The sequence below is a fragment of the Danio aesculapii genome, chromosome 23, assembly GCF_903798145.1.
Source record: "Danio aesculapii chromosome 23, fDanAes4.1, whole genome shotgun sequence".
NCBI lineage: Eukaryota > Metazoa > Chordata > Actinopteri > Cypriniformes > Danionidae > Danio > Danio aesculapii.
The window spans coordinates 21,360,097-21,384,169 of record NC_079457.1 but is presented as its reverse complement, the minus strand read 5'-3'; the positions used below and the strand labels follow the sequence as shown (position 1 = coordinate 21,384,169).

The 24,073-nt window shown below is 34.1% G+C and overlaps 1 protein-coding gene across 1 annotated transcript; it reads left to right on the top strand.

Annotated features, from left to right (window-relative positions):
• The first annotated feature begins 222 nt into the window (after window positions 1-222).
• On the top strand, window positions 223-24,073 carry cacnb3b (calcium channel, voltage-dependent, beta 3b). The gene is made up of 14 exons (XM_056449371.1): window positions 223-524; window positions 7,595-7,714; window positions 9,418-9,540; window positions 9,614-9,735; window positions 12,223-12,275; window positions 12,439-12,458; window positions 13,227-13,307; window positions 15,037-15,095; window positions 16,769-16,869; window positions 17,209-17,360; window positions 19,808-19,903; window positions 20,293-20,463; window positions 20,552-20,599; window positions 22,727-24,073. The coding sequence occupies exons 1-13, from the start codon at window positions 483-485 to the stop codon at window positions 20,579-20,581; spliced, it is 1,170 nt and encodes a 389-aa protein (XP_056305346.1). The 5' UTR covers window positions 223-482; the 3' UTR covers window positions 20,582-20,599; window positions 22,727-24,073.

Sequence of the window (24,073 nt, the reverse complement as noted above, 5' to 3'; positions counted from 1 at the left end):
GGAACCAAAAATAGTTATTTTAAGGCATCCCTGTGAAACCCCTCTATTGGAACACTGATTTTGGGCATCACTTCCCGCAGCCCACGTTTCCAAATATCAGTTTTTTTTACTCTGTAAGAAAATTAGATGCCAGTGTGTGAGAGTCTCGTGTAAGAGGTAAACATCTCCTCCCCCGCTGCAGAACAGCATCAGCATCTCCAGTGTTTGGAGCGGGAGAAAATGGAGCCTGATTGAATGTGAGAGCAGGCGGAAGAAAAGCAGAAGCGGCGGAGGGAGGGCAGTGAGCAGCACAACTCCGCTGCTGCAGTAGCGGGGCATCAATTTTGTATAATCGTCGAGTGCAGCAGCAGCGCGTTCGCTCGCCAGCATCAGAGCTCAGGCTACCTGTCTGTACCAGCCTCTGCACCGCGGAGCATGGAGAGCCGCTCGCGCCTCGCTTGGCCACCGAGTGATGGAGGGCGAACCGGGCGGGCTCTGTAGGCATGTCCGCGTCCGATTCTAGCGCAGCGCTGCTCAGCTGCAAGGTACGGATAGTTTGCTTTCTCTCTCTCTCCCTCACTTGCACTTTATCTCTGTCACTCTCTCTCTCTCTTGCTCGCTCAGTCATTTTCTGGCGCGCGCTCGCTCTCTATTACATTCTCACTCCGTGTGATTCTGTAATCAATCAGTGCTGCTTTGGTGGAGTGAATGAATTTTGCATGCATTCTGCCTGGGTCATAGTCTATTAATATCTTCATGTAAGCCTTTTTTGTTATGAATAAATTATTCTCAGTTGAGATGCACGCCTTGGGTTTTCGACCAGCCTCATCAAAAGCATTCAGCTGCATTGATTGTTTTATTGAAAACATGTATTGCCTGATTAAGATTGTTGAGATATCTTCTTTCTTTATGTGGGTGTGATATCTTACTGCAAGTTGTTGATATGTCGTTAGACATTTCAGAGGTTTGACTGTGATTTAGTTTGTTTTGTTTTTAAGAATGTAACCAGAAAAATATATTCCAAACATTAATTTTTAACTGTGCCTGCAATTATATTTACAAGTGTATTATATTTTACTATCTATCAAAGTTTATTTTATTTTATATTTTACTATTTACTATCTATTCAAATTTACTCATGTATCAAACTCTTCTTTTGCATAGAATTTTAGGATTTTCTATTATAAGGTTATATTCAAGATGTTTAAATATTAGATTCTGGAAATGTTCCTTATAAAAGTAATATTTCATTTTAAAAAATCTTGGTAAACTCGATGTCAGGGGCAAAGAGGCTATCTGTAATTAAATTAATATTAATAGAAATTTCATAGTTCAACTCTCAGAAATAAAGGTATAAAAGCTGTATTGGGGCAGTACCTTTTCAAAATGTAAAGTTCTGTACCCAATAGGTCCATAATGTTAACTTAAAGGTATATATTAGAACCTAAAATGTACAGTGGAGTCAAAATTGTCAAAGTTTTAGGTAATATGGACACATTTACTTACAAAAATGTACATGTTGAAAAGTGTTTTGACTGCATTTCAACCTTTATTTCTGACAGTCTAGCTTAGTATACAATACAATACAATATACAAAGTTAAAAAGCACACTGTTGCTTGTGGACTTCTGTCATCTGTCCTCACCATAGGTCTTGTCTTGTTGAACATCATCTCCATGCTGTTCAAACACATTGCAGCAGGCTTACTGGAAATGAGCCATCAGATTCTGACAATATGAATGAAAATAGGGCATGAAACTGTTTGAAGTATGGGAGAATGAATGACTGTTATCTAACAAGCATTGTGGACAAGGGAAGGTTTATTGAATGTTCGCCCCCTGTTGGTTGTTTGCCGCTATTGCATAACTTGCAGAAGTGCTCGACCCCTGCAAAGCAGACAGAGATTTGAAAAGGCAAAATAAAAACATTAAATATTATTTAACGCCATCATGCATTCAAAATCTGTGTACAATTTTCACATTTTACAAGAATTCTTTTATGAAAGTTATACTCAAATATTTTTAAAAGCTATTTTGCATCTGATCAGCAGCTTCTTTAAAAAACACAATATTTTAATTGTTTATTGTACTATTTTAATTTAATACAAAAAAAAATTATGTTAAAATGTTTTCATGTCCAAATTTCATGCCCTGTTAGCTTGTAAAATTATCTGTGAAAGATGTTTCATTCAGATTTCCTTTCACATATGACAAGATGTTCTTTGGATTGTTCTCAAATCATACTGGAAAGTTTGCACAAACCTGTGGATTTCATGAAGGTCAAGGGTTAGGGTTAGGGTTAGGGTTTTCATTTAAACTGCTTTAACCTACCTGCAATATTGTGCAAAAATATGCTTTATGTTTTAAAGCTTCAATATATAAATTTTCACAAAGCACACAGGGACTTTTTGATCTCTTGTGATACCTTGTATTTGATGACAGCAAAGTGTTTAGAGTAAACTTTATTTGAGCTACATGTTGTAAATGGGGGCCTGTGTACACACTTAAAGAATTGTATTTTTATTTTTGGCATCAATAGTTCCATGAAGAACCTTTAACATCCAGCGCCATCATTACACAGAAACTTTCCATTCAGCAAAAGGTGAAAAAAAGGGATTTATATTTGTTTTAAACTTTATTTTCTGTTCTGCTTGTCACAGATTGGGAATTTGCCTTCAACACTGGTAACATAAACACATATATCCACAATATCTTTGCTCTTGAAATTTGCTTTTGAAAACACTATAGGTTGGGTTTTGAAAACACTATAGGTTGGGTTTTGAAAACACTATAGGTTGGGTTTTGAAAACACTATAGGTTGGGTTTTGAAAACACTATAGGTTGGGTTTTGAAAACACTATAGGTTGGGTTTTGATGACAAGCCAACTAGCTTCTCTCAAGGATGCGTACAAAAAGGATGTTAAGATATGCAGAAATTTATACAGTGGTCTCTGGTGGCTTTACAAGACTTGACAAGTATGTGAAAACATAAACAGCAACCTCTAGTCCAAAGGTCTCAAACTCATTCCTGGAGGGCCGCAGCTTTGCACAGTTTTGCTCCAACCCTGATCAAACACAGCTGATCCAACTAATGAAGGTGTTCATGTAGGGGTGTCAAAATTAATTGTTTCTTTTGTACACCGCGATGCAGACGCAGGCAGTTCAGTATCGGTTCAGTAATAGATCATAACCGGTTATTACGTATTGACGTCATTTGTCTCATGTCGAGGAAGATTGCTATGTCGTGGGAGATGACCGGGAGAAATTAAAATGCATTAACTCTCCACAATTCACAGCGTGTGTTTGCTGGACAGTCATTCACTGACACTGAAGTTACAGCAGAAGCCCCTATTTCACTCCCGTTGAGAAATGAAAGTAAACTCTATTTCTCTCTCTCTCTCTCTCTCTCTCTCTCTCTCTCTCTCACTGTGGCCCCTTTGACCTGCTGGTATGACGTTTCCTCTCATAATTTAATTCCTCATAATTCCTCTGATAATCATAACCGAACCGAACCGTGAGACCAGTGTAGATTCACACCTCTATGTTCATAATCTTTTGAACACCTCGGTTTGATAGGGTTGGAGCAATACTGTGCAGAGCTGTGGCCCTCCAGGAATGGAGCTTGAGACCTATGCTCTGGTGGATTTGTGAAAACAAAAACTGCAAGAAGACGTAGCCCTCTGTACATATTTCTCAGTTCTCAAAAATATATGCCTGGGCACATTTTCAATGAGTCTGGGTTGAATGTCCTTTGAACAATGGTACGACTTTGAATAACAGCAATTGGGACAAATGATTTTCTTTTTGTGATCAACTTTTTATTGTTATCAGAGATAAAAATTGCATCTTATGAGACAAATGTTCAAAGAGAAAAGTGCAACAGCACATTACTGTTAACTTAAAGGGAACTGTTAAAAAGGAGGAAAAAAGGACAAATAATCTTTAAAAGAATTTCATTCAGCTCTAGGAATTTTAAGCCTGCATCCTGATAATATCACGATCTTTAAAAATAACAATTTCTGCAACAATTAACAACCACAAATGGAGAACTGAGAAGCTAAGGCCTTATAAACGCAAAGATATCAATCAACAAAACAAGAAACAGGTGCAAACAAAAATAAAATCATGGTAACAATCAAAAATCTACAGCGTAAAACAGTAAATAATCAGAAACTAAGCAGAATACGACAACAAAGCAATGCTAAATAAGACCTAACCCTTATATCCGGCCTTTTCTGGGAAAATCTAATGATTCCAATGTGTGTTGTAAGTACAATATATGGGACGAGGTGTTGTGTAAACACTCTTAGCCAGTGAGGTTGATATCCATTGTGTCTTTTAAAGGATTACATTACTCTATTGATCCAGGTATTAGTCTAAAAAGTCTGTAGGGTCATCTGAAAATGACTCAGAGTTAATGTACGTCGTGTGTGTGTGTGTGTATGGAACACAAAATGGTAGCGCAAGTGCTCTGACGCTCCTGTGTTTGTGTTGTTGTACATCAAAGGCCTCCTCTATACTTTTATTTATTTCTAAGCTGAACACATGAAAGAGGTGAACATGACGTAGAGTTGGTTCAGGATGGCTCTGTGACGGAAGGGCCGCCGTTTGATTAACATGTTCATTTAGACAGGAGGTATATTTTAATAGCTCATAAGAATCTTATCTTAGATGGTGTCTACTTAATTATGCTTCATCTCTTCGGATGGTAGGTGTCGCAGACATCTGTGCCCTGAAGCTGCCTTTGATATTTAAATCATATCCTCACTGTGTTCTGGATTTTGGAGGGGAAAACAAAGAGAGAGAGAGAGAGAGAGAAAGGCTGATGTGGTCTGGAGATCTGAGAGGATTGAGGATTGCAATACATGTTTGGCATCATTTGGTTTTGGTGCGTTGAAAATTAACTTGGGCCAAAAAATGTTACTAAAATGGCTGAAAATATGCTGCCTGATTTTAGATATGGGGGTGAAAAGCACCCAATCTGAATATGAATGAAAAGTGTTGACTGCGGCATTACATTTAGATCTGCTCACATTGCATCAGATCAAGAGTGATGATAAAAAGGAATGATTTTTGTCATGAAATTCCTACCATGTTTGTGTTCAGTGTTTGTGTTTCCATTATTCAGCTTTTGTGCATGTATGCTAGCTCTGAGCAGCATTGAAGAGTAAAGATTTGTTTGTTAATGAAATAATATTAGTTACAGTTTTTAGTATTATGATTGACTGCAGTTAAATGTGTTGCATCACGGTGGTGCAGTGGGTAGCGCGATCGCCTCAAAGCAAGAAGGTCCCTGATTCGATCCCTGGCTGGGTCAGTTGGCACTTCTGAGTGGAGTTTGCATGTTCTCCCCATGTTTCGTGGGGGTTTCCTTCGGGTGCTCCGGTTTCCCCCACAAGTCCAAAGACATGCACTATAGGTGAATTGAATAAGCTAAAATTGGCCGTAGTGTATGAGTGTGAACGCATTTATTTATAATTTGGAACTGCATTACAGAATCTTAGTATTTCCTCCAACAACTTTTGATGTTAAAAAGTTTGAATAAGTCATTTTTATTAACCCTTATGTGGTGTTGGGGATCTTTTCATCCACTGTGGGGTGATTTTGAGCCATAACTCTTTCTTTGTTTCAGCTAGCAGAATGATTTTTGGTGACAAATCTTATTTTCTTAAATGCTTTTTCTCAAATTAAACAAAAACAAGTAAACAAAAAAACTCAACAATACACTCTGGGCACATTTACTACCCTTTGTTATGTTAAGGATGAAATATCTACCAAACTAAACTGCTGTAAAAAGGCATCAGTTAAATATTTTTCCAATTGTGTTTTGTATAAATCAGTTAATCAACCTCAGTCCTGATCAAAACTACTAAACTGCTTAGAAAATTTACAGGATTTTAACTCTTTAACTGCCAAATTAATAAATGATGTCACTGATTTGGTGAAAAACACACACAAAAAGACAACCTTTTATCACAGTCTTGGACATGTGAACGATTAGTAGCAACATTAGCTTTGATGCATTGTTTTTGATTGATTTTCTTTTTTTTTCTCCCTAATTTACCCCATTGACTTCCATTATAACCACATTTTTTATTACAAAGCCATGACACCATATAATCATGCATTTTTGATTGTTGGTGGTTTTCCCTTTTGGGTAGGAGTAAAATGTGTAATTTTTACTGTTGATCATCGCTTGGCACTATTAACCCCTTAGGTAGGCCTGTGCAAAAAAGTTTCTGGATTTTATATGGAGTATAACAGCAAATTAAAGTGTGTGAGAGTAAGAGAGTGAGAGTGACCTTTGTGCACTTACCTTGATGTCTCTGAGAAAAGCAAAATATGCATCTCAGCTCTCAGAACTACATGGAGTAAACAAAAACAAAGACAAATGTGGTTATAATGGAAGTCAATAGGGCAAAAACAGCCACCAATAGTAAATTAGTGGGAAAAAAATGAAAATCTAACAATGCATCAAAGCTAATGCTGCTACTAATCATTCACATGTCCAAGACTGTGATAAAAGGTAAAAGAAATCCAGTTCACAATTACTTTTTATACTGAAAATACGTCATTTTGTGTGTTTTTTTTTCTCACCAAATCAGTGACATCATTTATGAATTTGGCAATTAAAGAGTTAAAATCCTGGAATTTTTTTTACAAATTTAGTAGTTTTGAACAGGACTGAGGTTGATTTTATTAGTTTGTAAATTGTATTACAAAAGACACTGGCATACCTTTTCTGTTATTTTGCAAACTTAATTATCCATATCTTGTTCATTATACGATATATTGCTTTAAACTAAAATGTCAATAAAAGTTAAAATTCTTAGTTGAATTTTCAGCATTAAATGTTGACATAGCAAAGATCAAAGTCCCATAATGCAATTCATGACTGTAAATAAAACAAATAACAAATAAAAAACTGGGAATCCTGAAATACAGAACCTGGTAATTAACGGATATGTATGAAGTGTATATGCTTATAAGCACATAGATATAGAAAAAAAACAAATAATCAATAATAAATAAAATACAGCATAAAACTGCAAAAAATAATCATGATTTCAATTAAACCACTCACATATTTTTAACCTTATACTGGGAAGAAGAAAACACTAAACCTGATTAAGTTAAATAACATTGATTCATGTTGGTTCATATTAACTCATGGTGTATTAACTAATGTTAACAAGCACAACTTTGGATTTTAAAAATGCATTAGTCAATGTTTAACTATGATTAATAAATGCTGTACAAGATTGATACATAGTTAATGTCAATAAATACATTAGTTAATGGAGAATTATTCTAAAGTGTTGCCAATTACACTTTAGCAAAAGTTTCACCTATCTGTCTTTTTCTGTCTGAAAGATTTAGCTTTGTTTATAAGCTGCTTGACTTAACTGAGCTGTTTACAATCTTTTACATTAATTGATATTTGCAGATAAACAAAATACAATAAGAGAACAGGGCTACGACAAAAAAAATAAATAATAATAAATGTAATCCAGTGGTCGAGGACATTATAGAATAGCGTGAGTAAATTATAAAAAATTACTTAAAAAATAAAAATAATAACAAAACTCTCATACTGGTCTCTTGTCTTTTCCTCAGAGTTCAGCTGATTCCTACACAAGTCGACCATCGGATTCCGACCTGTCCCTGGAGGAGGACAAGGAGGCGTCTCGGCGTGAGGCCGAGCGCCAGGCACTGCTCCAGCTCGAGAGGGCCAAGGTAAAACTGCCATTTACCTCTCATTTTCAAATAATGTTACCTTGTGCTATGGAAGTTTATGCTTAAAAAAAACTATTGCAAAATCATATGAACCAATGTGCATGGACCAATGTCTTGCAACCAAACTTTTTCCACTCTTAATAAACACTCTAAATATCATAACAACGGATATTACTAGTTTTTACATGCTATATCAAAGCATTTTATTTAATCAAATGTGATAAAAGTGAGTTGTCCAATCATTAATGACAAGGAAACACCAATATTCATGCAAGTGGCCACATATGAGGTGTTTCTGGGAGGTTACAGTACACTATTTCACCGAGGATCTATGGATTCATAAATACTGGATGAAAGAATAAATTGTTTGACATGTGCAATGCAAAATAGCATCTTGTAGTGGTTGTTGGATCATGACTAAATGCACAGAAACACACAGATTTCCACAGATTTTAGCCCATCACTGAGTCGATTTTTTTTACTTAAATGTGTAAAAATGTACACTACCGGTCAAAGGTTTGGGGTCAGTAGGATTTTAAAATGTTTTAAAATCAGCTGCTCAGTTGCTCAAAAATACAGTACAAATTGTAGAATTGTGAAATGTCACTGCACTATAAAATAACTGTTCAAAAGTAGTTTATCATTTCATTTAATCATTTGGTGATTTTAATAATGATTTTTCAGCTTAATTACTCCAGTTTTCAGAGTCACATGATCCTTCAGAAATCACTCTAATATTAATAATAATAATAATAATAATAATAATAATTATTATTATTATTATTATTATTATTATTATTATTTATTTATTTATTTTTTTAATAGTAATAGTAATAAAAGCAATAATGACTGGAGTAATCATTTAATTTGAAACTACCTACAATAAGAAAGCAGTGATTTAAAGTTTTAATAAATATTTAAAACATTTTTACATTTAATAAATGCCGCCTTGATCAACAGAATAATCTTAAAAAGATTATTATTCTTAAAAAAACATGAAAAAAAACATATCCTAAACTTTTGACCGGTACTGTATATTTATATACAGTTTTATATAAATTTGAGTAATATTATTAAATAATATGCACATTTTTATAGAATTTATTTACACTTTAGTTTGTACAGTGATATTTTCTGTCTTTTAGTAGATATTATATGAGAGACTTTCTTTGTGTTCCAAACAAGTAGTTCTAATTGGATTTGCATTGTAAACTTTAAATAAAAGTGCAAAAGTTTGGTTTTTTTCATGTTTTAATGTTTAGGTCTAGTTTTTTTTTTTTTTTTTTACAAAATTTTAAGCAGAAATAGTAAAACATGCCCACAGATTCTGTCTGGAATCAGATCATGACCAAGAGAGCCGGTTTCTACAACTAAACACAGAATATCTTTAAAGAATGATCATGCAAATTTTACCTTGAACCAGGTGACCTGCAAATATTTTCTGAAATATTCCTTTCAATTTTGCCTCAAAATGTACGTTACGTGCAAAACTTTTCTGCAGTATATAGTAGCTTTTGCTAAATTAGTAAATAAGTAAAATAATGACTGGTGGATCGGGAAGTTGGGTGAAGAAGATATTTTCAGTTTGTGCAATTTGAAGGGTAAGGGAAGAATAAGGATAATAAGCATCAGAATAATAAGCATCAAGATAATAAGCAAAGTTTTTAGTAACTACAAAAGTTTTCTTTGGTTTTTGTTGGCAGACCAAACCTGTGGCATTTGCAGTGAGAACCAATGTCAGCTACTGCGGGGCTCTCGATGAAGACTGTCCGGTTCAGGGTGCTGCCATCAACTTTGAAACCAAAGATTTTCTACATATAAAGGAGGTGGGTAGTCAATTCAAGATTATGGTTAGCATTTTTCATAGTTTTACTGAACATACTGTCTCTTGCTCTACAGAAGTATAATAATGACTGGTGGATCGGGAGGCTGGTGAAGGAGGGGGCAGACATTGCCTTCATCCCCAGCCCTGTTAAACTGGAGGCCATGCGGATCAAGCAGGAACAGAAAGCAGCTCAGAGGTCTGAAGTACAACTGCTACTCATCATATCTATTGTCATTATTTAATAATGACTATGGCAAGTTACTTTAACATTTCAACAATAACATGTAATAGCATTTATTTTCATGCTAATACTTGTTTTTTAGACAATGGTAACTTTAGCATTGAGTAGTAAGTAATAAGACAAATATATTAATTTAGTACCTACCTACCTACCTACCTACCAACCAACCAACCTATCTCTCTTTGTCCGTCCGTCCGTCCGTCCGTCCGTCCGTCCGTCCGTCCGTCCGTCCGTCCGTCTATCTATCTATCTATCTATCTATCTATCTATCTATCTATCTATCTATCTATCTATCTATCTATCTATCTATCTATCTATCTATCTATCTATCTATATTTTGATACGAGCATATCTGAAAACCGTTGGTGTTTCGTACCACTTACAAGTATCTTCTATATCTGAAATTCATGAAAATATTTCCATTTTGTAATTAGGAGTGTATTGCCACTGTGTACAAAGCAGTGGAGCACAACGACACTGGACTGTAATAATTCTGATTTAAATATACATTTTGCTTAAAATATTGTTGTTTCGGCGGTTCATTCCACTGTGGTGACCTCTGAAATAGAGACTAAGCTGAAGAAAAATTTATATATTTGTTGTTGGCCATTAATTGTGCCATATGATGAGTGTAAGTGTATTGTTTATAACTTTACAGTTTTTCTCAGTCACTTTGGTGCATTTCTTACAACACTATTTACATTTGCAGCACAGTTAATGCATTTCTCAAAACAATTAGTACAAACTGCAAAGTTGATAACCTGAAAACCAAGTCGATAACCTGCAAAAGTGTGTCACTTGCTCAAAATGGATGGCTCATTCCTTAAAAGCAAGTATTGATGTCAATGAAAGTGTCAGTGTCATCAAGATGAAAAGTCCTAACACATGTTTTCATTATGACAGTTTACTCTGTAAATGTTTTCCACTGCAAAAAAAATCAGATTTTTAGTGACACGCCCTGAAAATGCTCAAGACAGCACTATATACTGTTTGCACGGCCATTTGAAAACTACAGTAAAGTTAGATATCACTTTATTTAGTGAGGAGTCTGAGTACAAGACACTGAATATGTGTGTTTCACATTTTTACTGCATTTGCTCTTTGCAATTCTAATTTACTCATAGCATTGTGCAAAAGAATAAATACACCCTTATTTACAACAAACAAACTTCCTTTGGGTAGAGCTGTGCACAACTGTAAACAATATTGCAGTACATATTGGAACTGAACCTACAACATACATGGGTCTGTAAATCATTCATCAAATTGTTCAATTTAGAAGACATTTGCAGGAAAAAAAATATTTAAAAATGAAAAAATTTTATTTTTATAAAAATTAGCTTGACAGATTTTTGACAACTAGTTCAATATTTTTGTATTTAATACCTCAAGTAATGAAATGAGGACTAGTTTCATATGGAATGACTATTCAGCATTCACAAGTTTAGTTCATTTTAATTGACATGACATAAGCAAATGATAAAGTTATAAAACAGCAGAGAGTTGTATGAAAGCAACTGATGCATGTCCAAATGCATTTGCAATTTGTTGGAAGGAATGAGAAACTGCTACTATGATGTGCACAAATGACTAATTGTTTTGAGAAATGCATTAACTGTTGTGCAAATGTTAATAGTGTTGTGAGAAATGCACCAAAGTGACTGAGAAAAACTGTAATTTGACTGTTTAAATGGAATAACCAATACCTCTTCTATTGAAGCTTTTGTTGTTTTTTTAGATTGTTACAGTGTTAGATTGTCATGTGATGTCATATATCCTTTTTATGCAAATAATATGCACTAGCAAAGGATACACGGTTACAAAGAGGGTTACATATTTGGTTAAATATTTGTTTTAGCTATTAATATAAACATCGCTTCATTGGACAACATTGGGCAGTATGTAAAAAGGAAACAAATAGAGACTTATATATAATAATTAATATAATAATTTATATATATATTTATAAAAAGAGTAAAATACCAAGATGATTTGGGGACATGTTGCCAAGCCCTATAGCTTGGAACAATACAAATTCTTCTACTTTAAATTCTTTTAATCGTTTAACAGTTCAAACTTATCTTTTAATGAACTTTTGCATGGTGTAGACAGATGAGTATCTTTTCACTTGCCGAAACAAAACCAACTCCACTCTCCTCAAAAAAAAAAACATACATTTTTTAAGGTAAACTGTACTTTAAACTTCTCTAGCACGCTACAATAGTTGTTAAAACTGAACTGTAGGTGAGAAAAAATACTCCCACCTTCAGCTGCTGTGATTTTCCACTTCACTTGTAAGAAAACAAAACAAACAAACAAAAAAATACTAATAAGCAAATTATCTCAAGATTTCAGCATGGGATTTTTTAAATGTATTGTATCATACATCAGCTATCTGTGTGTCTCCTTCTATAATTTCTAACATGTTTGTGTTGTTAACAGGAAAATGGGCAATGCATCATCCGGGGGCTGGAGATCCACTCCTCCTTCTGCAGGTGAGAGGTATTTAAATAATATTAACATTACTGTTGAGCCACTACAACTTTCTCCTTCAGGATACATGATGCTTTTTTTAATGGTTTCTCATTATGACATACTTTCCAATATAATCAACCAGCTTCAGATTTTCTTAAAGACTTTGTTCTTGTTTTCTACAAGCCAAACAGAAGCAGAAGCAGGTAGGTGTTTCAAATAACATGGTATTACTCTATATATTCTGGCCTCTCAGATGATTCTCTGTGAGAGATTTTAATGTGTCCCCTGAGGCTACTCATTAGATGTTAGAAATTTAAATTGAGATTCAGAGTGCTTGTAACATACAGTAACTTTGTGCTTTTCATCACATTGTGAGGAAAAAAATTTCTCCTCAAGTATAGAAACACCAGTTATTTTTGAGTTTGAGGGGACATATTTTTTAGCTCACATGAGGAAACCCAGCAAGAATTTTTGTTTCTAAAATATGTCTAATAGATGTCTAATAGATGTCTATATATAGTCGTCTTGGCTAAAAACAAGGCTAAATTTGGGCTGTCAATGAAAATCTATGCCGCAACTTGACTAGTCATTAAATAAACAGAAATCAATGACTACACATATAAAGTCTGTCTAATCTGTCTATTTGACGACTAGTCTAGTTTTGAGGTATTCTTATATGTCTATTAGATTTTCACTGACTGCCCAAGTTTAGCCTTGTTTTAGCCAAGCTGTCTACGTTTAGATGTCTATTTGATGTCTATTAAACACAAAAGTGTTTGCTGGGAAACGGCTCATAAATCACCCAGAATGAAGTATTTTGAACATAATACAGAATGTTTACTGTAAGGGTTGGGTTTAAGGGTAAGGTTGGGGGAAGAGGATGGAATATACAGTTTGTATCATATAAAAATCATTATGTGTGTGGGAAGACCCCATAAAACATGGAAACCTAATGTATGTGTGTGTTGCAGACTGAACATGTTCCTCCCTATGATGTAGTTCCATCCATGAGGCCTGTTGTTCTGGTTGGCCCCTCGTTGAAAGGATATGAGGTAAATTTTAGTGTATTTTATTATCAAGGCAGTTAAGAGACCAAGTATGCAGGACTTAAAATTAACAAGCACAGAATGAGAAAAAAATTAAGTTTGACTTATTATTATTATTTATTATAATAATAATAATAATAATAAGGATGATGATGATAAATTTTATTTATGATGCGCTTTTCTTAAACTCAAAACACTATAACTACCATATGTGAAAAATAAAAATATAACCAAAGCATCTAAATGACAAACTAATAAATAATATATATATAAATTAATAAATTAAATGCTTTATTAAAAAGATGAGTCTTAAGGCCTTGATTACACTAAGTGCACTTTTTGCGATAAGAGGCATCTTTTTAAAATAGTTTTCTAATGGCTGCGAGCGTTCTGAGTCACGTCTTTTTTCATTGTCCAATCAAATGAAAACAGAGGCAGGGTTTGCTTTAAAGTGATGACTACGAAGACTTTTAAAGATGGAGGAGAGACTAGTGGTCACTGTTTCGAGTTATCCGGAGCTGTATGACTTCACATATTGTGACTATCACAATATTATTAAATATTACAATAGGGTATATGCAGAGCTAGTGTTTCTTCCCATACTGATAAACTTCCGGTGAACGGTTAATGTGACTCAGGGTCTTAAAAAGTCTTAAAATGTCTTAAATTTCTAAATCTAAATTTTAGGCCTTAAAAACTCACTGAAATATTGTGTTGTAGGTCTTAAATCATTTTAAACAGGTCTTAATTTTCCTATGTCCACGTAAAGCTACCCAATCAGAACAACACCTATGCAATCACTTACATTCCATCTCAATAAAAGTTTTACCAAAAGTTTAATTATTAACTCTTATTTATTAACTCCATTTACCAACTCTATTTATATTTCTAGTGATAAACATATGGTTTAATAATCTTACTTGCAAAATTTGTTTTTAATTTTTTTTAATGTTTTAACTGGGCCATTAGAAGAAGGCTATTATACCGGCCCATGCCTAGTCAGCATATGATTTAGTACCAGCATTTGTATGACTAAACTAAAAATGTTACATTTTGAACATAAAATGGTTGCTGGAGTATAGATCAAGGTCCCATAATGCAGTTTTAAATTCAAATAATCAGAAAAAAAAATCATAAGCTACAGACACAAACTATTTAATAAATAATATTGATATAATCTTATAACAATAATACAATTATCAATACCACGTTTTCTAATTAAATAATTTAAAAATACAACTTTGTGGCCTGTGAAAAGTTATTACTGAATTCACATACATTATATAAATGGTCATAATATTTGACTTTGGAGCGTGCTGTTCCTGCTGTACGCTGCTTCTTCTCCATGCAGTGTTGGTGAATGTGTTCATGAATGTGAAATATTGCAGTGTTCCTTTGGCCCCGGTGCTCTGGACACATTTGTCAGTCAGCTCTTTAACAGAGGCACCAGGGACCTGCTGACTCTCTTCCTCTATTTCTAGACTCATTCATTTTTCACCCAGTGTCTAAATAAAACCACATCACCTCATCCAAACCATATTAGCCTTACACACGACTCTTCCTGCAAAAACCCCTGCCTTATTTCCCCTCTAGATTCCTCAGACAACAAAATCACTGGTTTGGATGTGAACACTGTTAATAGCTCAGGACTCGAAGCTCCTTAGATTGACATGTTAATTGTATATGATTCGTTTCTGGGCCTGTGTGTTTTTTCTGAAGATCTTTTCTCATTCAGGTGACTGATATGATGCAGAAAGCCTTGTTTGACTTCCTGAAACACAGGTTTGATGGAAGGTGAGTGTTTGTTTCACTGGTTTAGAGATTGGAGGTGATTCAGTTCACTCTTAAAGGAACAGCTCACGCAAAAATGCAACTGGGAAAAATGCATGAATAATAAATAATTTACTGTTCATAATTTAAGCCATTTCCATCATTTAAGACTTTCTTTGTTCTGTAGAACCTGAAAGTATATTTGAATAGTATTCAGTAATAGTCATTGACTATCGTAGATTTGTCTATATAGTCACTCGGATTACCTTTTTGAGTCATTTTATTCAAAGTTGTAGTAATTTTGTCATTATTTATTAGTTTTTGTTTAATGTCTAAATAATTTTAATTCATTTATTATGTTTATTTATTTTAATTAAATTTTTATTTATTTTATTTAAGTTAAAGTTAATCTAAACTACAAACAGAAATATTTCCTTGGTAATATGGTTGGAATACTTTGTCATTTAATTACATTTTATGTTAAATATATATTTTCATATTGTTTATTAATATTATAATATTACAATTATTAATTATATTAGATAAGAACACTGTATGTATAATACAGAGATGCCCAAGCTATGGACCATGGTAACCTTTGATTTAGCCCTCTATCTCATCTGAGAAGACAGGGAGAATTAACAGAGCCTTTAACAGAGATTGTCATTTCTAATTTAACATAACATCTGTTTTTTAACTGTTGATCTACAAAAAAGCAAACTGAAATAAAAGTTTTAATTAAATGTTGTGAATGAATCAGGTTAAAAGAAAAATTAAATACAGTCACTTGATGAATAGCGGACATTGCAGAAGATATCAGCAAGCGAATGAAGGCAAAGTAGATATTTTATGTGTTATAAATGGGATTGTTCATATTTTTTATTGTAAGATGTTCATTATAAAATTTACAAAATTTTATAATTATTAATACAATTAAATTATTTCAAATGTAATAAATTATAGTATTAATTAAACTATTTATAATAATATAATAATAAATTAGGAAATTACACAGACAACTTTACAGTTTGGTGGATTTACCTATGGCAATCAACAAATATATATATATATATATATATATATATATATATATATATATATATATATATATATATATATATATATATATATAATAAAAAGTAAAAGTTAAATATTAAATAAAAAATATAAGAACAACAAAAATAGGTCTTGAAAGGCATAAATAGAAAAAGATTCTATTTTATTAGAAAAAGTATCTGTATAAAATATTTCTACATCATTATAATTTAAATAACAATTTACCCTTTCTCATATAAACAAAAGTGAATAAATGAAGACTATTTTGTAAACTAAATAAAATCTAAATATGTAATAATGATAAGGGGGGAGGGGGGGGGGCTGTCAGATTATTTCAGAACACCTTTTGATCTTTATGTGTTTTAGATACACACAAAATCAAGTCACTTTCAATATAGTCTATAAAACATCCCCACGTGTCAGGAAACTTGAACAGAAAACCTAATTCTTTAAAAAGTGAGCTTTTCTTGTTTGTTTTCAATTCAGAAGAGTAATTCTAGTCAGAGTACTAGTTCTTTGATACTATAATATTCTCATCTTTATTTCAGTTCATATTATTTTTAATACTTTTATTTTTGATATTCAACATTTTTTCTAAGGGTTTGATTTATTCGTCTAATATTTGCCACATTTCATGACAGGATTTCGATCACGCGGGTGACTGCAGATCTGTCTCTGGCCAAAAGATCTGTTCTGAACAAGAAAGCGATTATGGAGAGGTCCAACACACGCTCCAGTCTGGGTGAGTGCAGTAAACACAATAAAACCGTGTCTTATATTACTACTTTTGAATGAAGCATAGGTGCTATTAAACTACATTAATAACATAAATAAAGTAAAAACATATTAAATAACAGAGTCTGCATTAGAACTAGATGAAAAGCCATAAACTGCTTAATGCTTTTAATAAACCATGAACTCCCAGCAAAACATAACGGGAAACGCCCTCCATAGACAACTGAATGTTCTTAAAGGAGAAACAGAACAAGCACTGTATGTTCCACCACAGACGGCTCTTATATGGCATCAAGTATTGTTTCATTATTAATGTGTTTCCTGTTATCATGCCTGTGTCTCTCAGCGGAGGTGCAGAGTGAGATTGAGAGAATATTTGAGCTGGCTAAGAGTCTACAGTTGGTGGTCTTGGATGCCGACACGATCAACCATCCCGCACAACTGCTCAAGACGTCCCTCGCCCCCATTATAGTCTACGTCAAAGTGTCCTCTCCAAAGGTACAGTAAGATTTTTACCGTATTTTCTGATAAGTCGCACCTAAATGTGTGTTGCATTTATGTAACATTTAATAATATCAGTCAGAAATGTCAAATAGAAATGTAGCTACCCGCCGGTTATCAAACCAGTCCATGCTTCCCAAATATTGACGTCCATGCGTTTTATTCATTGAACACTGTGAAAACTAAAAAGATAAACAAACAAACAAACCAAATCTTTCACACAAACACAACATAATCCAAAGGACATCAAAATAAACTAAATCATACACAAACAATACTTTCTTTACCGGGTTGGCCTGAGAGCCAGCAGTAGAATAATCAGGAGCTTTTAACATGTGTCTGCATTGAGATCTCACCATTCTGTCTATACCAACTCTCGCAGGTTAAATTAATCAGGGAGGATCACATGACCTTCGACTCAATCCAAGCGGAAACAAGTAAATTTATCAAATAAACAAAAACCAATACATATTCAAATAATGAAATACGAAAAATAATAAACATAAACAAAATATAAGCTGGGGCGTCACGGTAGCACAGTGGGTAGCACGATCGCCTTACAGCAAGAAGGTCGCTGAATCGAGCCTCGGCTGGGTCAGTTGCCATTACTGTGTGAAGTTTGCATGTTCTCTCTGTGTTTGTGTGGGTTTCATCCGTTTCCTCCACAAGGCCGAAGATATGTGGTATAGGTGAATTGGGTAAGCTAAAATTGTCCCTAGTGTACGTGTGTGGATGTTTCGCAGTGATGGGTTGCGGCTGGAAGGGCATCCGCTGCGTAAAACATATGCTGGATAAGTTGGTGGTTCATTCCACTGTGGCGACCCCAGATTAATAAAGGGACTAAGTCGAAAATAAAACGAATAAATGAATGAAAATACAAGCTGACTAATACTAAAGCCAATACTAAACGCGTAGGATACCATATATAGTATAGTATATAATATAATAGTGTAGCCTACTGTAAATAAAATGAAATGTTTGCAAGCATTATAAGCATGTATCTAAATGTGTCATAACCATTAAGAACACAAAAGTAATGTAGGTGCACAGCATTAAGGAGAATACTCTCTTTGAAAATGAATCGTTTGATCCATTTCTCAGTAAATTCTGTCATTTGGCCTTCGGGTAAAAATGACCCTTCTTCACTAAATCTCTAAAATAAAGACTCTATATATAATTTCAATCCTCAAAATGTATTTTTCATGAAGAAAAACCAACCTAGACTTCATCACAAATTCTGTGGATGTCTATAGGTTTTCCCTAAAAGAAGTTTTGGAATGTGAATGTGTGTGCCTGTAGTTTTTGTGGTGTAAAAATGTTTTTATTGCTGGTGGTTCTAAATTGAGCTGAAGGACAATCGTTGTACCCTAAATGTTTACAACTTTCATGAAAATATGAAAATAGAAAATTATTTATTTTTCTAATGTTGCGGTCATTTTAGAAAAAGTCACCAAACTTCAAAAGAAAAAAAAATTGTTTAGGGTATTTTTATGCTAGATTAGTTCCAGTTTTGGGTTTGGTACTGACTAATCTAATGTATACAGAAGTTTATACTGAATAAATATAATATTTAGGCGAAGCAGTGGCGCAGTAGGTAATGCTGTCGCCTCACAGCAAGAAGGTGGCTGGTTCGAGCCTCGGCTGGGTCAGTTGGCATTTCTGTGTGGAGTTTGCATGTTCTCCCTGCGTTCGCATGGGTTTCCTCCGGGTGCTCCGGTTTCCCCCACAGTCCAAAGACATGTGGTACAGGTGAATTGGGTAGGCTAAATTGTTCGTAGTGAATGAGTGTGTGTGGATGTTTCCCAGAGATGGGTTGTGGCTGGAAGGGCATCCGCTGCGTAAAAAAACATGCTGGATAAGTTGGCGGTTCATTCCGCTGTGGCGACCCCGGATTAATAAAGGGACTAAGCCGAAAAGAAAATGAATGATGAATGAATATATATATACTGTATATATAAAGAAAGAGTTTGGAAAATACACTGTAAAACCCAATAAGTTAAGGCAACTCAAACTGTTTGAGGAAACCGATTGCTACAAACCATTTGAGTTAAAAAAAAATAATTTATGAGTACTGTGAACTTAAGTTGAAGTAATGAGGTATTTAATTACCTCATTACCTTCAACACTGAATACAAAACTCCTTTTCAAATGAGTAGAATTAACTTTTAGTAAATTTTGAGTTAACTACACTCATTTCATTTGATAAAGTTGACTGTTGGTTTTACAGTGCAGCATTCTATAGAAAGTATTCGTTTAAAAGAGAGATCTTTAAAGGTGTACTTATTTATAAGGGCACTGTAAACTTAACTATAAAACAAACAATTTTTGAACATTCATAATAAACCAATTGTTTAAAAAGTACATCAGACATTAAAAAAAGATTTTACTTACATAGGTAGTGTCAGATCTCCCTAAAGGACTCTCATGTACTCCTGTCACCTCAGGTCCTTCAAAGACTCATTAAGTCCAGAGGGAAATCTCAAAGCAAACATCTCAACGTCCAGATGATGGCAGGAGATAAACTGGCACAGTGTCCACCGGTGAGTCCCACATTCAGCTCCTGTAAACAGACAATTTTAATAGTAAGCAGAAAACATTAATAGAACACATCAAATCTCCTGCACTATTAAAGAAATTCTTATTTTCTAAGGCATTTGAAAAGTGAAAATACTAAAAAGCCTTTATTAACATGGCTATTATAAAAAAAAAAAACAGCACAACTGTGCACCAAAATTTGCTTTCATCAGGGTGACGATCTTCAGGAGCATCTGGAGTTTATTTGAACAATCAGTGTCACATGAGTCAATGAACTGTCTATATAATACAGAAAATAATATATCCAACACTATAAAGTCAACTCAACAGTCATTATCAATACAGTGATGGAAGAGAGAAAGAACTGCACTGTTACTCTTCATCATTCTGTTAGGAAATGTTTGATGTTATACTGGATGAGAATCAGCTGGAGGACGCTTGTGAGCACCTGGCTGAATATTTAGATATATACTGGCGTGCCACTCATCTGCCAGGCTCCGCCCCGCTGAACCCGCTGGTGGAGCAGAATGTGGTCACACCTCCCTCTGCCAACTCCAGCCAACAGGTGAGGGCTTCAGTGCCCGCCTCATGACCCCCACAGGCTTTAATAAGGGTTTATTGTGCCTAAATGCTATGTTATGCTCTTCCTCCAGTTCTCAGAGACGCAGGAGCTTATTGAATGAGCACGACCACAAGTAATGGTGAGTGTTGGATCGAGTTTCATATAGTTAAGAATATTACTGTGAAGGTGTGTTTTCTTATCAGGGTTAATTTAGCATCTTTGTAGTAATAAAAATGTTTAAACACTTGCCTTTTTTTACTTTATTGAAAAAAGGTCTTAACACAAAAAAATGAAAAATAATGTTTTAAATAAGGTCATGACATTTTGTATTATTTATCTTTTTTATTTTATGACTTTCTAGGACATTATCAAAGCTTAAATAAACTTCATAAAATTATTATTTTTTTAAATTAATTAAAATGTTTTTTTTCTGCAAAAAACACCTGTAGCTAGTGTTATTTTAGTAGCAATTATATGTGTGTGTGTATATATATATATATGTGTGTGTGTGTGTGTGTGTGTGTGTGTGTGTGTGTGTGTGTGTATATATATATATATATATATACATACACACACACACACACACACACACACACACACACACTGTTGAAGGTAGAATTATTAGCCCTCCTGTTTATTTTTCCCCCAATTTCTGTTTAACGGAGAGAAGATTTTTTTCAACACATTTCTAAACATAATAGTTTTAATAACTGACTTCTAATAACTGATTTATTTTATCTTTGCCATGATGACAGAAAATAATATTTTACTAGATATTTTTTAAAGACACTTCTGTACAGCTTAAAGTAACATTTAACGGCTTAACTGGGTTAATTAGGTTACTAGGCATGTAAGGATAATTAGTCAAGTTATTGTATAATGATGGTTTGTTCTGTAGACTATCGATAAAAAAAATTGCTGAAGGGCTAATAATTTTGACCTTAAGATGGTTTATAAAAAAATAAAAACTGCTTTTATTCTAGCCGAAATAAAACAAATAAGAGCTTCTCCAGAAGAAAAAATATTATCAGAAATACTGTGAAAATTTATATAATTTATATATATATATATATATATATATATATATATATATATATATGTTAGAAATATCACACGAGTAGCAGTGCGATGTGGCTGTATATCGGCACTGGTTTGTCTGTGCCTTAGTGTTCCAGCAGTGACGATATTCAGCCACATCGCACTGCTATTCATGTGATATTGCATTTACACAACAGTTCGATGGCATAATCGTGTATATAAAAAAGAAAATCAAACACGCCACACCTCAAAATCCTTTTGTAAGAGGAACTATTTTCTTCCACTATTCATTCACATCTGCAGCTGACGTCAGAAGAGCAGAAACCGTTGCGAATTCACAAACGTCACTTTAGAGCTAGTATTTGAATGATTTTCTAGTGTAATGTCTAAGTCATGACAAAACAGGTGATTTTGCTGACATTTTAAGATAATAAGGCTGAAATGCCATCAGTCTACATAGATTTCCTAGTATTTCTTTGTTGCAATCAGATCACAATAATTACCCCAAAAAAGCAAATCAAAGCAAAAACTACCAGATTACTGTTGTGTTTGTGATAAGGAAAATACATACATTCCCAATTTGTAAGTCACATCTCACACTCAATACACTACAATTATAAGGTATGAATACAGCACCACAACATACAAAAGAAAGAGATCGACTTAGAGAGTCACTTACCAGTTTTATAATGATTTGATCAGCTGTAGTTTAAATGTACGCTGGGGTTTTCCTCCTCTAAGGGCTTATTAAGCAGTCTTTGTCCCCATCTTGTGAATGGACGTTAACCCTCTTTGGTCTGCTCAATGACAAGCTAATGGCCGCTGACGCGCTGTCTCTCAGAAATTAGAAATATTTAAAAATAGGCACTATCCTTATACATAAACAGCATTAGTTGTATTTCAGCTTAAATTTAATTGACAAAAACTATTTAGAATTTTCTATTAATAGTTTTATATAGATATTTTTAAATTGGATTTAACCTTTTTTTCAATATACTTTTCCATTTTAAATTTGTTTGATATTGTATGGTTTTATAGGATTTAGTTTGTTTCTATATGGCTTTACTTATATTTTCAGTATTTTATTTTCTAGCTTTTCAACTTTATTTAAACAAAACTATTTGTGTTAGCTTTAATGTGACTACATTTATACCACTAGATGTCAGTATATCTTAAAATTCAATTTGCGTTTTACTTTTATTTACAATTTAATCTTTGGTTCTTCTAGAGTTGACACAGAACATTCCAGTAAAACAAGCCCCAGAATAATCCTTAAAGTCCAGCCACTCACTGCCCCAGAACCGTCCGGGGCGCTCAGAGGAGGAGTGAGGGCCAGCTGAGCAGCGGATCGACAAACCCCAGCCTCCCTGCCCTGCACAAACACGTGTGTCGTCCTTCACACCTCAGGACCGCCCTGCTGCAGGCCTTCAGCCAACACAAACACAAACACACACACTCAACTGGTCTGAATGTCCCTGCTGAGACCCACGCCGAGATCATCGGGGGTTTCCCACAAGCCCTCAGTGGTGCCGTCTGTCTGCCTGCTTCTGCCAGCCTGACTCTTATGTCTGGGGTGAGGCTGGCACTGGCATCAGGGCATCCATATAACCTGTTCTCATACAGAAGGGCCACTCACATCTTCTCACACAACTGCCAGTCTCCACAACCTGCATCGCTTCTGCTTTGATTTGAAGCTCTATTAGTATATCTGAGTATACTTTGTATGTTAGAGTATGCACAGTTGAATACACAACCTTTCAAAATCAACATCATTTGATACCCTTACGGAAATTAACCATGGTTTTATTATAGTAAAAGTAAACTGTATTTGAAATTCATTTGAAATTGCATTTTGAAAGTAAACGATTCGAAACTGTAGTTGTGTGAACAAGTCATAGATTTGCATTGAAAAATAAAAGATTAATTGGAGTGGTATCACTTTATTTTGACGGTCCCTATTGTTGATTATAAGTTACATTAAAACTATATGGCAACTGATTCTCATTAGAGTTTATGTAGACTGGGGTTGGGGTAAGGGTTAGTCTAAGTTGACATGTAGTTGCAAAGTTTCTTATAATCAGTTGAATGTCTGCTGGTGGATAAGTGTCAGCATATATTAAGCAAACAGACTACTAATACTCTAATGAGAATTAGTTAGCATGTAGATGCAATGTAACCTATAATCAACAAAATGTGTAAAAGGGACCATCAAAATAAAGTAATACCATTGCATTTAAGGTAAGTGGTTGCAAACTATTTATATTTAATACTGTTCAATTTAATTTGTTTATTTAAATTTAGCTTGTACAAATTGTTTGCAGCCACTTACCCCAAAATTTTCTAGTAAATCAATCATTTTTTCGGTGTGGTTTCTGTTCATAGTTTAGAGGAGCAAGATGAGATTCTAGAGAGAATTTGATTGGACCAAAAAATCTGTCGACAAGCATAAGTGCAGAGTGATGTCAAGGTACTGAAAGGGAATTAGAAAAAAACAAATAAACACACAATACCACTTGTAGCATCCATGGCCATTAAAGAAACATATAATGGAACTATAAAAAATATATAACTGCAA